At 34.8% G+C, this 18291-nt stretch overlaps 1 protein-coding gene across 1 annotated transcript; it reads left to right on the top strand.

Annotated features, from left to right (window-relative positions):
• Positions 1-1349: 1349 nt before the first annotated feature.
• nhej1 (nonhomologous end-joining factor 1) lies at positions 1350-17662 on the top strand. Its single transcript, XM_051897677.1, has 8 exons — positions 1350-1529; positions 2398-2590; positions 3708-3926; positions 4917-5055; positions 5143-5201; positions 14708-14903; positions 16713-16789; positions 17375-17662. Exons 2-8 carry the CDS (start codon positions 2423-2425, stop codon positions 17462-17464), a joined length of 948 nt encoding a protein of 315 aa, XP_051753637.1. The 5' UTR covers positions 1350-1529; positions 2398-2422; the 3' UTR covers positions 17465-17662.
• The last annotated feature ends 629 nt before the right edge of the window (positions 17663-18291 follow it).

Raw genomic sequence — 18291 nt, 5'->3', positions numbered from 1 at the left:
TCTGCTGAACACAAAAGAAGATATTTTAAAAAATGTTGTTAAACAGACAGTTGACGGCTACCGTCAACTGTCTGGTTACCAACAATCTTTAAAATATCTTCTTTTGTGTTCAGCAGAAGAAAGAAACTCAGACAGGTTTGGAACAACATGAGGGTGAGTAAATGTTGACAATTTTCATTTTTGTGTGAACTATCCCTTTAATGGGTGTTTTCTGTCAGGATTGTGCACTGATAAACAAAAAAAAAAAAAGATAATTGTTTGGCCCTGTGCACAGATTCTAAGATATGTGAATTTATTAATAAAACCCACTTTTTAAGCAGGTTTACTTTTTCTATTGACTACTCTGTGGCTAGAGTAATTCCTGTTGCTATAACCCCATTAAATTGGTAGTTTTAGCGCTATTTTTAATAGTTTTGCTAGTTTGATTTCCATAGATCCATTTTCCAAACTGTTTGTCCAATGTAGGGTCCTACAGGTATGTTTGATTTAGTATGATCACTAATTTATAGTAAATCATAGTTTTCTCCAAAATATAACAAACTTGCAGCTACAGTTATTGTCTGTGAGGTCTTCTTAAGACAGTGCAAGAAGTTTTTCAATTTATTTATTTTATTTTAACTATTATTTTTTGTTAACATTATTGCAAAAAAACAACAAAAAAACGGCAAACTGTTTTTGCTGTTACTTTTAATCAATTTCATGCATCCTTACTAAATAAAAGTATTAATTTCTTTAATTTCTTCATTTCTAATGTTAAAAAAGCTTTCAATTTCAGATAAATGCTGTTCTTTTTAACTTTCTAATTATCAAAGAATCCTGGGGGAAAAGATGTTCTGTTTATACAACTGTTTTCAACATTTATAATAATAATAATAATAAATGTTTCTTGAGCAGCATATCAGCATATTAGAATGATTTCAGAAGGATCATGTGACACTGAAGTAATGATGCTGAAAATTCAGCTTTGCATCACAGGAATAAATTAACATATATTCAAATAGAAAACAGTTCTTTTAAATTGTAATAATATTTAACAATATTAGTGTTTTTGCTGTATTTTGGATTAAATAAATTCAGCCTTGGTGAGCAAGGTGATTAAAACTTTTGAACGGTATTTAGATTTTATGTTAGATAATAGTTTATCTAATTTTTCTGTTTGATTGTAGGTTGTTTGCAGGTTAGATGTAGAGATGTCCATAACATACGGGTCATTTGGCAATTAATACTCTGATCAGTTCAGTGATATTACTTAATGCTTTAATGTTCTATATATCGGGGTTTCTCAACAATCACTAACATACTCACTAATTAAAACACCTGATTCAACTCATCAGCTTTTTATGGTGCATTCCATTTGTCCTCGGAAGTGGAAAGTCCTAGTTCCCCGTAGGATAGGACTTTTAACGGGAATGCCCCCTCAAGTTGGCATATCTGTGTTTGTTGTACAGCGGAACTATTCCTCCCGGAACGTTTTAATCCTCGTTTGTTTTTAAGGGGAATGTACGTCAGTCGAAACCGCCCCCTTGTTGGTGAGTTGATACTGGTCAATTCTTCATATTCTTCCATTAAAAATGTAAAACGCTTTCTAAAATGCATTTTGTTACTGAATGTCTATGTGAACAATTTATTTACACGCGGTCTGTTGTTTATACATATAAACGGATGCGTTACCTGACGCAATAGAACCAAAATAATGCAGATTCAACCATCATAGCTGGATTAAACACTTTTAAAGCTGCCTCGATTTGCTCAGGGCTCCTCAGAAATTCTGACACGAATGCGACAACTTCATATTTTATCGAACTTACTAAGAAAAGCTGAATCAATATGAAAATTTACCATGATTATAGTGTACTAACTGTGGTAACTGTAGTATTTTAGGGGGATTATCTTAGATACATCTATTTGATCTTATTTCCAAATGTTTTGTAATATATTTCATATCAGAAATCATAATTTGTTTATAGAAACCATAGTTACATGGATCTGTGCCGGGTACTAATATGGTTGCTGTGCCTAAACATGTTAAAGTTGGCATTAAATGGAAGTTGCAATAGTCTTTTCTTCACTATTGTTCAGAGTGAAACGGCTTCTCGAACAAGAAAAAATGCTTATGTTCCTGGGTAATAATTGAATTGTTGTGGTTTGCTATTGGTCGATCTCATGTGAGTGACAGGTTGTCCCGCCCTCGCGCCAGTAAACACATCATCAGAGAAGAGATGTCCCTGCAAGAGGGAGGGGAGGATATTTTGATTAAAGATTACAAAGGCACATGAATTTTAAAAAATGATGTGCACAGATAAATGATTTATAATAAACGCTGCAGTATTCCATAAAAAATTGTCAATATTGATTTCATGGTGACTTTAGAAATATTATATTGTTTATATGAAATAGATTGTATAAAGTGTGCTGTGGGGAAATGGAAGCAGCCCTGTTTGCCCTCCCATGGATGCCAGTGAATATTGGTGGTTCTGATCTCCTGGCTAAAGCCTGGTTCGGTGACACACAGTACCGGATTCTGCTGAGTGACCTGAGCACTGTGTGGGAAGAAGAAATGAACGCAGACGACATCCAGAGTCGAGCACAGGCAAGAATGTACAACACTACTGGTATCTAGATGAAGTGCCTTTAATTCAGTACTTAAAAACTTAAGATAATCACACTGTAACATTAGGTCAGTGCGCTCTTAATTATCTCTGTTCAACTAAAATAAAAAGTTAGAATGATATAATTGCGCAAAAACCATAACACTGAAATGTCAAGTCACCTTTATAAAATAAATTACATTTTTTTAAAAAATGTTTTTGGAAAAAGTCACTTATTCTCACCAAGGCTACATTTATTTGATCAAAATAAATGTAAAAAAAAAAACTGTAATATTGTAAAATATTATTACAATTTAAAATGTTTTTTATTTAATATATATGTATGTAAATTACATAATTTATTCCTCTGATGCAAAGCTGAATTTTCAGCATCATTACTGCAGTCTTCAGTGTCACATGATCCTTCAGAAATCATTCTGATATGCTGATTTGCTGCTTAATTATTACCAGTTATTATTAGTGCTCAATTATTAATAATGGGTCTTATTATTATCAGTGTTTAAAACAGTTTTTGCTGCTTAATATTTTTGTGGAAACTGTGATACAATTTCTTCAAGATTCTTTGATGAATAGAAAGTTCAAAAGAACAGCATTTATTTGAAACAGAAATGTTTTGTAGCATTATAAATTTTGTACGTCCTAGCTGAATAAAAGTATTTTATTTATTTTTTAAAACTTATTTACCCCTAACTTTTAAATGGTAGTGTATTACAGTTTCCACACACACACACACACACACACAAAAGGAAGAAAACTAGATTAATGATGCTGGAAAATTCAGCTTTGCCATCATAGGAATAAATTGCATTTTAAAAGATACTAAAATAGAAAACAGTTTAAATTTTAATAATATTTCATAATCTTACTGTAATATTAAATGTACTGTACTTTTGATCAAATTATTGCAGCCTTGGTGAGCAGAAGAGACTTCTTACAAAAACATTAAAAAATCATAATTATTACAAACTTTTAGCTGGTAGTGTATAATGATGGTATATATATATATATATATATATATATATATATATATATATATATAATATTGCATTCTTAGTCAATATTTCATATTAATTTATTCTCTTTTTCTCTATGTAATAGGATCTGAATAAGCGTCTAAGGGCACCAACACAGGCTTTTTTCTCTCATCTGTGTTCTGTGGCACGGCCTTCTTTCTCCAGCCAAGATGATGATCAGACATCTGCTGCACACGTTGCTCTTGAAAGGCATGGAGACAATCTAACAGTCAAACTCAAAAGTGAGCTGGCTGGGTTGCCGTTCTACTGGGAGTTCCGCTGCACCACAACACCTGTAGCCGTGGTATGAATCTTCCTTATCTATTATTATACCATGGTCTGTCTGAATACTTGATTCTGATTGGCTGGAAGGTGTGCATTAAAACTGTTTAATATACAGGTAGTTCCAGTCAGTTTAATCATTGTTCTATATTCATGCGCCTCATTGAAGCACCCCCCCCCCCCACCATGGAGCTCATACTTGAGGAAAAAATGCCTCATTTTTACTCAGAGGCACAAACAAAAGAAAAATATGCAAATTTGGTGCAGTTGCTGATATTTATATGGCCAAAAATTAAGATGAAATTCTAAGTCTGCTCGTAATTTAAATCAATGAGGTCTTTATTATAGAATAGCAGACTACTTACATAAAATTAATATAAATATCAGTTATCACTCTATATTCCCCAATAATATGTCTTAAGATATTTACAGTAAGTGCTTTGTTTTATGAGCAAAGCTCTGTAGTTTTTATTGTTGGGGTCAAAACATATAATGCAATGTAATACAATGATAACTGAGAAATCAACAAATAACGTAAAAACGTTCCTTTAAAGCGTTCAACGTTCCTTTATTTGATACTTAACATGGTTTTTCTTAAAAAAAAAAAAAAAAAAAAAAAATGTGTGGATAATCAAGTAAAGTGGCCTAAGTTGCAAACCTAAGTTGCTCAAGTCCACAAGATATTCAGCTTGAAATGTTACTAAAAATATAACTAACAGTAAGTTATTCTTACATTTACTGAAGATTTCGCAGCAAAAAGACACAGGTGAAGGTTCAGGTGAAGACACTTGAAGGTGGACATTTTTAGAATTATACTAAAAGGCCTTTTACTTGCTAAAAAAGTATAAATTATCAATCAGATGACAGAAGGAATGAAGTAGATCATGCACAAAAGGTTTTTTAGCCAAGTTTTGATCATGTTTACAATTTAGAGGCCTTAGAAATTAATTTATCAAATATGATACTGTAGGTCTCCAAGTAGTTTTTGTGTGCAAACTTGCTTGTGAATCAGGTGTGCAGGCAGCTGGTGCGCCCCCTGCTGGCAGTGAGTAGAGTCCTGCAGCGGCAAGTGGAGGATCTGGCTGCTCTTTTGGCTCAGAAGGATGCGGAGATACAGGACTATCAGGAGAACGGAGCTGTCCTGAGTAGAGGTAACAGTCGCATTTGCGGTTTTGATGCATATTCTCTTGTGTCCGTTTTTAGCTTACTGACCCTCATCTAAAACTCTGCCCTCACAGCCAGACTACAAACAGAGCCGTTTGACGTGCACCAGTACAGGGAGAACTTCTTCACACAGGTGCAAAGCATTTTTACATTCAGTCTCCTGCTAAATTTAGTCAGTCAGAACTAGCATGCATGTGATACCATGATTCCTCAGTCACACGTATATGTACTGAACCAGGTCACTGTGCTGCTTCTAGGGTTTGTTACGGGAGAGAGAACAGCGAGTGCTAGACAGGAAGAGAGACTGGATCTGTTTGACTCAGAGCTGAGGGTCAGCACACACGGACACACACACACAGTGTATAATTAGGCTGTGGTGTGGTTTGTGGAACTCGAAGAGTGTTTGCAGTGACAGTTCTGTTGTAGCGTTGCCTCACACTGAACCGTTTATTGACTGGATAGTGTTTTATTTCTTTTCCCGTCATAGCTGTGTGTGTGTGTGTGTGTTTGGGTATTTCCTGCTCTTTTTGGTGGTGTGTGTGATTAGGACTGGGCCATATGATGGTATACTACCGTTTTACTATGGTAGACGTACAGTGGATCCAAAAGTCTGAAATCATGCACTTTTGAAAATGTTGCTAATTGATATTTTTTCTAATTAAATAGGTTTTTTTTATTACAAAATATATTATCAGTTTAACAGTTTGAATGAAAAATTTAATTTAAAAATTTACATGATTTTTAGACTTTCATATGACTTGAGAATGATCCAAAGATGGATCTGTGCTTTAATGGACGCAATAAAATCTGACCTTTTGTACAAAGCAGGGTTAAAAAATAAATTATTTATTTATAAAAAAAAAAAAAAAAACTAAAGCCATAAAAAAAATCTGTTATTTGAAATGAAATAAATAATAATTGCAGTAAAATTAAATAAATTATTTAAAAAACAAAGTTGCCAAAGCAACATTTCTCATTTTCTTTGTTTAATTTTATGTATTAAAATAACTAAAACTACAAATTAATAAGAACTATATAGACATATTTAAATGTTATATTTAAATGACAAAAACCCTCAACTAAAATGAAAATGAAAACTGATAACACAAAAATAAAAACTAATATATATATATATATATATATATATATATATATATATAAATATATAAATATCAAATTGTATGTAGTCATTTATAAGTGATATGTAATTGTTCATGAAGGCTGGAAACGAAAAACACCTTATATTCAGGTGTGCATAATTATTAAGCAGGTTTTCTTTTAGTCAAAATGAGCCAAAAAAGATATTTAACTCAGACTGAAAAGTCAAAAATTATTAAATGCTCATGAGAAGGATGCAATACTAATGCAATACTAGAAATTGCAGTTAAGGCATGACCAATGGACAGCAAAATGCTCATTGGGTCAGCAGGGTCAGACAAAAACAGTTGGAGAAGAGAAGACACGTTAACTGCAAAAGAATTAAGAATTAAGGTGAACAATTAAGTGTGAAACAATCAGGTACCCTTTAGTCTCCAGTGCTACCATTTTCCAGAACTGCAAACCTACCTGGAGTCTCCAGAAGTACAAGGTGTCAGGATCTCAGAGACTTAGGTTATTTAAAGAATCCTAAAAAATAACCCCCACTTAATAAGAATCACAAGCCGAAGTGTTGTAAAATACATGAAGACTAATTTTTTTTTTTAATAGGCTTTATAGACAGACAGATTGAGAGTGACTCTTGAAAGACCAGCACCACATCCTCTTGTACCACTGTTTGAATAATTTATCTTCCAGAATCTGGCAGTAAGTTTTGGAAGTTCATTTTTAGTCCATCTCCTACCCTGAACATAACCGGGACATTTGATAATATTGAATTTGCTCTTTTCAGTCTTTTGTTTTTAAATCAAGTTTAACATAATATGAAACTTTTTTTTTTTTCTTTTTTTTCCAATAATGTCAGATGTATGATTAATTTATTTAGAATAATCAGATTTCTTTTTGATTTACGTCCATCAGGTTCCAAATAAAAACAGAAAATAATGTGAACTGTAAATTGTAAAATATTTAATTCATTGGATGATTATCACCACATATTCATTTATTTTTAAAGCCTTTTTCACTGAATATTCAGCAATAGTTATATCATGACATAAACTCTTAGAAAAAAGGTTCAGTGGGGTTCTATATAGAACTCTAGGATTCCTGACTCAGTTTAAAAGAATGCTTAATGCTAAAAAGGTTCTAAATAAGCAGAAATGTCTTAAATGATTGCATACTTCATGTTTAATGGGTTATTTCAATTTTTTCTAATGATAAAGTATGTTGACAAGCTGCTTAATTCATAAAATTTAATTAAAATGAATTAAACTAAAATTATTAATTAAAAATAATCCATAAAATGGTCCCATGATGGGAACCCCCAAATAGTTCTATATATGAAGCGCCTGACAGAACTCTTTAAGGGTCTATATAGAATCTTGTTTTTTTTTTTTTTTTTAAGAGTGTACTTTCATAACTACTCATACCAGGGTTTTGGTCACATCACCACTAAGCAAGATTGCCAGTCTATCACGCTTCTGACCACTCTGCCTTACGGTCATTACAAACACACTGACCACAGTGGGAGGAGCCAAACCTCACAGGCATAAATTAGACCAGAACTATGTATTTGTGTTTATGGGCTACTTTTTGTTCTCGTGATGAGTAATGTTCTTTTGGCTGAATCACTGAGTTATTTATTGGATTCAGACATGAGCTTTAATTTCAGTGCTGGCAGCCGTGTTTTCTGCGTGAGGCGAGTCCTTTTATAGGCGCGTGTTTGATCTCTGTCCGTGTGTTTGTGCGAATCCACCGGTATTTCTCACTGGCCTGGTGAATGTGCAGTCAGATATGTGTGGCTTGACTTGGTGGTGTGAGAAAAGGATATGAGTCTACTCACCCACTCACTGTAGTGTACCAAACACTAAGATGCCAGTCGCCCCTTGAACTGGTGGCATTACTCCATAGCTTTCACAGCTAATTGTTATCAGATGATCAGATAATCATCTTTATATGTGTACACACTGAGTCAGGTAGATTTTTTGGAAAAGAAATTAATCATTTTATTCAGTAAGGACACATTAAATTGACCAAAAGACATTTATAAATTTACAGTGAATTCTATTTTAAGTAAATACTGTTCTTTTGAACTCTCAATTCATCAAAGTGTCCTGAAATAATATATCACGGTTTCTATAAAAATATTAAGCAGCACAACCTTTTTTTTTATCTCATGATACCTTTTTTTTATTAAAGGCACAATATATAAGATTTTTAGATTAAAATATCCAAAAACCACTAGAACAATGTTATATATTTTGTTGACTTGTGTACTTACATTATACAAATCTTTTCCAACAATGTTTAAATCCAGAGAAATCAGCAATTTTAACCAGGACACGGACCATGTCATTTTACCGCCTGTCAGTGACGTCATATCAGCGTTACCCTCGATTTCCAGTTTTTCTTTCGTAGAAACCATGGAAGACGCTTTAATATATTATGTTTTATTAGTCAGGTGAGCTACTTTTTGATGCATTTATCAACAGAAAACTAATTATTGTTATAAAGCTCAACATGGTTAGTCTTATTGTTTGAATTTCTTGTTTTCCTGATTTACCATGAGTACCATGTTTTTACCATGCCTCAGAGACAGAACTATTTTGTCAAGTAGCTTATATAGCATAATCAGAGAGAGCTTTTTCCATCATACAATATATTTTTTCAATTAATTGCATGTAGGGATGCAAAGGGGCGGAACATTTCTGGAAACTTTCCAGAAACTTTCCAAAATATCCTGAAATTTTCCAAAAATCCTGGAAAGTTTCCGGAATTTTTTCAGAAATTTACTGGAAATTTACTGCAAAGTGCAACAAGTCTCTTACACCAGCCACCGAGCGATCACACAGAGTAACGTTAACATAACTTTCAACACACTCAAACATCTTTATTAATATAATTGTTTTAACCATTTAAAACAGTGCTGCGTTACCCCACATATGCAAGGAAAAGAGCGGAAGCGGCCGACTGCAGCATAAGCATAATAAAAGCTCCGCTGGACTCCTGTGGCTCTCGGCCCGTCCTTCTTCATACCACAGTAATGTTAATGAAACTTTAATACATTAGATTAATAGATTTCTGCCCGAAACCGTTGGATTTCTTTCCATTGGCTGTGAAGCTGAAGACAACAACTCCCATGATTCCACACTCATTCACGGCATCATCAAGCTATTTATTTTGAATAAGCGACTTCTAGTGGCTAAAAATGCATATTGTGCCTTTAACCTTTTTTAAACATATATTAATGATAATATTAGACTGAAGGATCATGTGACACTGAAGACTGAAGTAAAGGATGCTGAAAAATCATTTTAGTCATCACAGGAATAAATAACATTTTAAAATATATATTAAATAAAACTGTAATATAATATTTCACAATATTATTGTTTTTACTGTATTTTGATCAAATAAATGCAGTCTTTGTGAGTATAGAAGACTAAAAAAATCTTACCGACCCCAAACTTTTGAACTGTAGTGTATATCTTAATAGGGTTTATCTGTCATAAAAACAATGAGGATCTCAATTAACAAATTTACACTACATACAGATTATGCACAATTGAATCTTTTTGATGAACTGTCCTAATGAAATTGTTCACTTAGATTCAGATTTTTTTTTTTTTTTTTTTTTTTTTAAGTGGCAATATTTGCCCTTTGAATTTGATATTCAGGGCTATTTCCCTGACTCTACAATTTTTGGGGCTTTTTGGCATTATTTTCTACAGCAGAAATACTTGTTGTGTCTATTGAAATGCGAGCTTGCACGTTATTTGATTTTTTTGGACATATCAAAGTCATTTGACTGCTGCTGTCTCGCAATACAATGGGAAATTCCACTCCACACTGAAGAATCATTTAAGACCCAAGTCAGAATTGAAATGAAGGTGTGTTTGGAAAAATGTCTCACTGAAATGCCAAACAAACATAGCGAGTCTCTGGAAAAATGGAGTCCGTTCTTGAGATTCCTGATCGGCAGAAGCCTGGTTGAGAGTGTGTGTGTTTGATGGATGGATAGATAGATAGGCCTGTTTGAAATACTGTCATTTGGCGGTCAAAACTTAAGACATGTTCCCATGAGTTTGTAAAGTTGAGTTTAAAAGTCTGCGAATGTCTACCCCACGCCGGTGACGCATGCTCAGGTTTTTGAGGGGAAAGGAGAGTGTGAACGTTTACTTTGTGTTTTCAGTGGGCGTATGTACTTTGCTTGATTAACACAAAGACTTGTTTTAGGGTCCATATTAGTGAAGGTGCTGTCCTCTTTGCAGGTCTTTTGGGGTTGAATACATTTCTGTGTGAATGTGTTTCAATGACGCACACTGTTGGTTTTTTTTAGGGTTGAAGCATAAAAAGAGAAAATTTGACCGGGTGAGTTGAGAAACCAGTTTTGGTTTGGCACTGATGGAGTTACCCTTCCCACTGCCACACCGGCCCATTTAGCGTACTGAATCTAAGGACCAGCAAAAACACCCCAAACCATCCTGTATCTTAAGCCCTGTTTCCACCTGGTATTAAGATGCGTTTTGGTCGATGTTGTTCCAAACCTGTATGAATTTTTTTTTGTTAAACACAAGATATTTTAATGAATGTTGGTAATCAAACAGTTGACGGTAGCAACTGACTTCCATAGTAGGAAAAAAAATACTATGCAAGTCAATGGCTACTGGTTACCAGCATTCTTTAAAATATGTTATTTTGTGTTCAACAGACGAAAGAAACTCATACAACATGAGGGCGAGTAAATAATGACACAATTTTCATGTTTGGGTGAGCTATCCCTTTAGGTTTTTTACTGAACCATGATTGCCAAGAAAGAACCTTTATTTTTAAGAATGTAGTATGGATTTAGCAGAATTTGGGGGGAGTTTTTTGGGGTAAAGTATGGGGAAACATGTCCCCCATGTCCCCTGTAACTGCTACACACTTGTGTGAGTGTGTGTTTTATTGTTAGACACTAGAATCTGTCAGGTTTCCATGCCTTAATCCCAGCTGAAGCTCAAGACATCTCCCTGTAACTGAAGCTTTTGGCTCCTGGCCTTTATAATCACCCCAATCTGATAACCATGAAACCCATTCAGGACAGCTTCAAGAGGTCAGATGTCTCCCTTTCTGTTATTCCTTCTCCCTCCGTATAGCTCTGCTCCAGTTTTCCACAGGGTGAGCTCGGATCTGTAATTAGTTAGCTGTAGCTGGGCTGTGGTTTACTCTGCCTACTTTGAACCCCTGAGAAGAGCTGCCCCGCCAGCCAGAGCAAGAGTAACATCCCATCAAACACGAGTGCCTCTCGTAAATATAATCGATGGAAACATCGTAGAAAATGTAAAAATAGATAGCAAAAAGAGATAACAACATTACTACACTTTTACGATTTCTAAAGGAAGTGTTGAGGTGCTTTCCCACAAAAAAAAAGTTGCTACCATGATACTTACATGGTTATCAAGGTGGTATTTGGTTGGTGTGCTGCTATGCGGTTGCTAGGGTGTTCTGGGAGGTTGCTTATTGGCCAAAGACAAAAATACGGCTCAGTCCCTCATGCACTTTGTCATGTAGAAAAGTAAACACACCTCTCCTCAACAAGCCACATAATTTGTTCTAAGGTTTGTTCAAATCCCTAATCTAAGTATGATAATAATGGGATGTTTGTCTAAGTATGCACCACTAATAAAGAAAACTAGGGAGTGTGAGACAGGGTGAACTGAGAGAAAGAGGTAATAGATATTTTTAGGAGGAGGGGTTTGACTGAATGAGAGTGAGGACAGATTTATAGAGGACTATAAAATGAAGCTCTTCTCTGGGTTTAATCCATGATGCCCTTTTAAGACTTCACCTGCCTTTATTTGTTTCGCTATAGATTTTGTGTGTGTGTGTGTGTGTGTGTGTGTGCGCATGTGAGTGTGTGTTACTTGATTTTGCCTAAAAAAAAAAAAAAAAAAAAAAAAAGTCTCTTCTAAAAAAAAAAAACGTATTTTTGGGAACATTAATTTTTTTGTACATTTGTATTTTTTGCACATTTAAGCACATTTCCCTCCACATTCATATAACACCTTTGTAAAAAAAAAAAAAAAAATGCTGAAAATTCAGCTTTGACATCACAGGAATAAATTACATTTTAAAATATCTTTAAATTGAAAGCAGTTACTTTAAATCATAATAATACAGTTTCAAAACATTACTGTTTTTATTGTATTATTGATCAAATATAGTGAACATAAGAGGCTTCTTTCAAAAATCTTACCAAAACTTTTGAACAGTAGTCTGTGCTTAATGCAGTTAAGAGCAATAATGTTAGTTGAGAAGAATAATCGTACAAATCTTTTGTGGTGAAATATGTGATCAAGACATGTTTTTGTAAGTCTTTCTCATAACAGCTAATAAGAATTCTGCTGCTATGATGTCAAATTCAAAATCAGGTGGCACTGATTTGTCTTTAAATAGGGTGTACCAACCAAACACACATATATGAGATTGTAATAATAGTAACAGAATAGATATTGTGAGATAATAGTTTTCTTTATGTTGTTCAGACAAGAAATAAGTATGGAAGTATGCAAGGCAGAAACCACCACATAATTGCTTAAATATATGAATGTTTTAAAGCTAATAAATAAGTCGCAATTTTATGAAGTGATAGTATGTCTCAATATCTTACTGCACACTACTTGCCCTTCACCAGAAAAGTGCTGAACACAAAACAAGAATTGGGACGCTCTCTGGAGTCTTCCATTGATGTCTATTGGTTTAGAGTTCTTCCACAAACCACTATAAACAAGCCAATGCTGGTGATCAAATTTGTTCTAAAGTTTGTTCAAATCCCTAATCTAAGTATGATAATAGTGTGATGTTTGTCTTAGTATGCAAAGAAAACTAGGGAGTATGAGACAATTGATAAACTGAGAGAAAGAGGTAATGGATATTTTTAGGAGGAGGGGTTTGACTGAATGACTACACTGAAGTATATGCTTGCTTGCATACTTACCTTCACCAGCAAAGTGCTGAACACAAAGCAAGAATTGGGACACTCTCTGGAATCTTCCATTAGGGTCTATTGGTTCTTTCACAAGCCACTAAAAACCAGCCAATGCTGTTTACCAGCTATGAATAGGTGTATCAACATGATGCACTAACACATGAACCGCTTTTTCCTGACACTTCCCCTCTTTGACGCACACAGATGATGGTGGATGATACAATATCTGCGTTTGTGTAAATCATCTGGCCTGGTATCGGTGTGATTGTGTAGCTTCATGCTTTTTCTGAAAAAAAAAAAAAAAAAAAAAAACCCAAAACAAAATTTAATTGATCAATTGATATGACAAGAAGAAAAAATGCAAAGATCAGGAGAGGAGAAGTGATTTCAGGGGAGACAGGAAGTGCACACTCATGAACTGTGGCTTCTCTCCTCACATTGCCCTCTCTGTCCCCAAAGAGGAACTCAAAGCATTCATTTATTTTTATGATATTTCAACAAACAAATAATAAAAATAAATCAATGTAAACCTCAAACGTCTACACGTGTATTTAGGGGCCCTTCATTCATCTAGTGGTCACCAATCTCACCAGGTCAATATTTGGCGAGCTAATTTTGAGAATGTGTCCTCTCTGTTGTGAAAGAGATTGTGTTTGGGGAATGTGTGAATGCAGTCATCTTTACCATTACCCTGTTGAACTTGGTGTCACCCATCCTTTACCATTAAGATTTTTTTTTTGTATTTTTCATTTGCATATTTTCATGACAATTTCACTCCCAAATTCCCATGATCATAATGCATACTTTTTTTTTTAATAAAAAATGATTCACTTTCCTCAGGCAAAATATAATTTGATTTTTTTTGTAAAACCGCTTCTTTCTGATATGACTGGATTCATCTTATGTTTCACATTTTATATATATTTTAATGATTACTATTCATTTCTTTAGGTATAACATTTTATTTTTTTTCTTTTATTAGATATGTGACAAGATTTAAAAGAGAAAACTTTCATTCAGCAAGTGATAGAAATCTTTTGTAACATTATAAATGTCTTTACTATTTCAAATAGATGCATTGAACTTTCTATTCATCAAAGAATCCTGAAAAAATCAGTTTCCACAAAAGTATTTAGTAGCAAGTATTTAGTCTATATTTTAAGAACTATTTTAAATAATTGAGCACCAATAATAATTGATAACTCCACACCAAATTAGCATATTAGAATGATTTCTGAAGTATCATGTGACACTGAAGACTTTAGTAATGATGCTGAAAATGGCATCACAGGAATAAATTACATTTTAAAACCTATTAAAATAAGAAACAGTTTTTATGTTTTTGGAAGAAATCTCTTACACACACTAAATTTCATATCCATATATACATGCATATCCCTTTTTCAAAAGTAATTTTCCATTTAAAAAAAAGTTTTCCATCTAAAGAAGTGAATAGTACTCTAAAGTAATTGTCCAAGACGGTTCCTCTATGGAGACTAATAAGTAATTAAAATTGAATGTCTTGTCTTTCTTTATGGTTTGCTCATTCTTTCTCTTTTTTTTTTGTCTCTTAGATTGTTCCACAGATGGGTGTGACGCTGGACAGTTTGGGTTTTGACTCAGAGTTGCAGGCCCTGTACATGGCCGTGAGCTCGGAGAAAACGGGTCAGAAACGTAAACGTTCTCCTGACAGCTGCCCTGCGTTAGAAGACAACGACGTTGCTGAATATCACGTACCTGAAAACCTACAAATCACTGATTTCCCCACAGGTTACTGCCTCACAGACACTGAGCTTAAAACATGGGTAAAAGAAATCGTTCCAAACCCATATAGCTGTCTGTCCTCTGTGGAACACAAAAGGAAATGTTTTGCAGAATGTCCTGTTAAAAGGAGTGTGGAATGGGTGAAAGAATGAGTGTTGTTACGCAACATTATCCACTGAGAATTGGCACCTGTTGACATGTAGGGCCAAGATTAACATTAGCGGTATCAAATATCATTGGCTGTTGCTCTGTCTCATGACCAAACATTATGGATGTCAAATTTGGTGTGATGCGTCTACATTTGAATAGACATGTGTAGATGTTAAGCGGATAGGTGAACGTGATTTCATCAAGTTCCTGGATCAACATATTTGTTGATCCTGGAACATTACAATCAACCAATCAGATTTGAGGGACAAGTTTACAGTTTATGTCAAGTTTAAGCTTACATGTGCTTCAAAATCAGTGTTATTCAGCTATTGTTTCCATCTGATTTTAGGGAGAGGTTATGGGTAGGGACAGGTTTAGGGGTAGGGATAGGGTTGGGACTAAATTTTTGGACAGGAATGTTATTCCAGGATCAACAAAATATGTTGATCTAGGAACATGTCTTACCTGGCAAAATCACAGTGACCTAAGGGGATAGTTCACGCAAAAATAAAAATTCTGTTATCATTTACTCACCCTCGCCCAAACCCAAAAGACTTCGGTTAATCTTCAAAACACAAATTAATATGTTTTTAATGAAACCTGAGAGGTTTCTGTCTCTCCATTGAATCTCCAGGTAACCAAAACTTAGACGATACAAAAAGGTCATAAAGGCATCGTAAAACCAATCCATATGAATCAAATGATTTAATCCAAGTCTTGTGAAGAGATATGATTGGTTCATGATGAACTGATTTCATTTAGGTTTCTTTTTATTTACATCTAAACAATGATGGACTAGGTTGTCTATGAAAGCCTGTAGACTGATTTTTATGTGAAGGATGGGAGAATCAAAGGATGTGACTGTTACGTGCGCTCCCGAGAGCCTCTCTTTCATTCTATGACACATGAAATGCTTATACAGTATTCAGGATAATGCAGAAAGAGCTAATGTGTACTGTAATCTGTGTCATGCAAAGTAAAGGGATTAATTTACACTATAGTCTTACTTAGCCGGGTCTATATTGTCTGTATTCTCAAACATACTTTATTTTCAAACTATCATAACAGTGTAATTCTTATCTCTCGAAATGATGCCGATAATCAGATGCTTTCTTAACTGCTGTTTTCTCACTGCTGTCATTTTTGTTGTGTATTTATTTTGTTATTGAGAGGAAAGTGTGCAGCACATATTATTTACTAATTGTCGCTCTCAGCAGCGTGGACGGTGTCAGGATGTTCATTAACAGTATATCACTGCAACTTCTTTTTACTTCGAAGCAAAAAAAAAAATTACTCCTCCTTGAATATATTGGGGCATTGTATCACGTTCAGTGTCTTGTGCGTTACATGTGAGTGCAAGCATGAGTAATAAGTTGCTGGCTGCAGTTCACTTAATGGCCACCGGTGTCGCTAATAACAAGGGTTTCTGAATTTTACATATAGCAACTTTAAATTACGGTCGCTCACTCAAAGCTACTGTATGGCTTCAAAATTTGTATGGAACACTTTTATGGTGCTTTTTTTTTTTTTTTGTCATTTTGGAGCCTTTTTTTTCTCCTTTCGTGTTCCACAGATGAAAGGTTATATTGGTTTGGAACAAAGTTGAATAAATGATGACAGTTTTCATTTTTGAGTGGTGTTTGTCTTGTTTGCTGTGCTGTGCAGGTGTGGCATCTTCACTGGCTTCTCAAGAACAGAATTATGGATCATCAGGAAGACCTCTGGTGGCAAACAGTAAACAGGTTTGGTCTTTCCTTCTGCCATGTGCTAGTTGTTTTTTGTCGTTTGTCGTATTCTTGCCAAAATTTAACAAAATAAATATTCAATTAATTCTATCGGAGAACCTTAATGCCATGAACCCTGTGTTTTAGAGAACATGTAAGTGGCTTCTTCAATTGATTTTTGCACTGTGAACCCAACATTGCTGGGCCTTAGGCTGGTAAAGTTTGACCACTGTGTTTGTTTTTAGAAGTTCTGGAAGTTCAACAAAAAAGGGATGTGTTCTTCAAGACATTTTTAACATAAATCTGAACAGGCTACAAAATGTTACTCACCTTGATATGATTAAAGTAATATTCTGGGTTAAATATGAATTAAGCTCAAACAAAACAAAAATGCACCTACAATGGATGTCTATGGGGCAGCTATTGCATGCTTTCCCCCCTAGACTTGCATTTAAGTGCTAACTGATTTTTTTTTTTTTTTCGATTTACAAATCAAGTTGTGAGTCAAAATCATTTTTCAACAGAAATGCTAAATTCTAAGTGGTTTTGAACCCACAATATTCCTTTAAGGGAACTAAAACCAATTCTGAATGATTCTTTCAGACTGTCCCGTTACCTTCAACTGCTGCTGGTTCTGAGGAACGTTCCACCTCACGGGCGAAGAAGAAGAAAGCAGTGGGGCTTTTCCGGTGACAATTCATGCCTCTGAATCAAATAGCACCACATATGGACACTTTTATTTTCTGAATGCTTTATAAACATTTTTATTCTTTTTAGGTTGGATATATAAGTGATTCTGGAATTTTTAATGTTGGTTTTTATTCTGTATGCCCATCTTAAAGTTTTTGTGTCTTAAAACTAATGAATAAAATATTACTTTACTTAATAGAAGCTCTCTCTTGGTCAATTGGTAGGGTTGATATAGTCTCAGCCTCAGATGTCACACCCACTGATCATTGGCTGAACATCTGATGTATAAGGTACACAAAATGGGGAGGTTTGAAGTCGTCTTTTGTTTAGAAGATTTCTACAGGATTTCCAGGATACATGTGTGTTCCGTTCTTTAACGGTCCTCCCGTTGTGATGCCAAGCCCCCTCATCAGGTTCAACTAAAAGCTGGATTTTCAAAAGTATGTGAAGTTCACGGCATAAAGTCTTTAAAAGACGTGCAAGAATTTTGCCAGTTTGCTATTGTCCCACCATTCTGTTATTGTAGGGACATCGCCTTACTTTTTACGCCCCTAAACGTGACGCTGAACAAAACGAATTGTGATTGGTTGCTTTACATGTTAGTCAGACAGCCTCTTCGGCGGTCCTTGGCTAATGAAAGCTGCTATGGAGTCCAGACCTTCTGCTGTCAGTCTGAAGGTCTGGCTACGTGAGACTAGGGTTTATGTCAGCGGCATCTAGAGGTGAGGTTATGAATTGCTCAGTCTACCGTTCACCCCTCCCTTTCGAAGCACATAGAGAAGCTACGGTGGCCAACACAGGACAAAGAAGTCGTCATCTGAGACAGCAGA

This window comes from Ctenopharyngodon idella, chromosome 6 (genome assembly GCF_019924925.1).
Source record: "Ctenopharyngodon idella isolate HZGC_01 chromosome 6, HZGC01, whole genome shotgun sequence".
Taxonomy (NCBI): Eukaryota; Metazoa; Chordata; class Actinopteri; order Cypriniformes; family Xenocyprididae; genus Ctenopharyngodon; species Ctenopharyngodon idella.
Note: the sequence above shows the minus strand (reverse complement) of the source record. Positions and strands in the feature narration are given on the sequence as shown.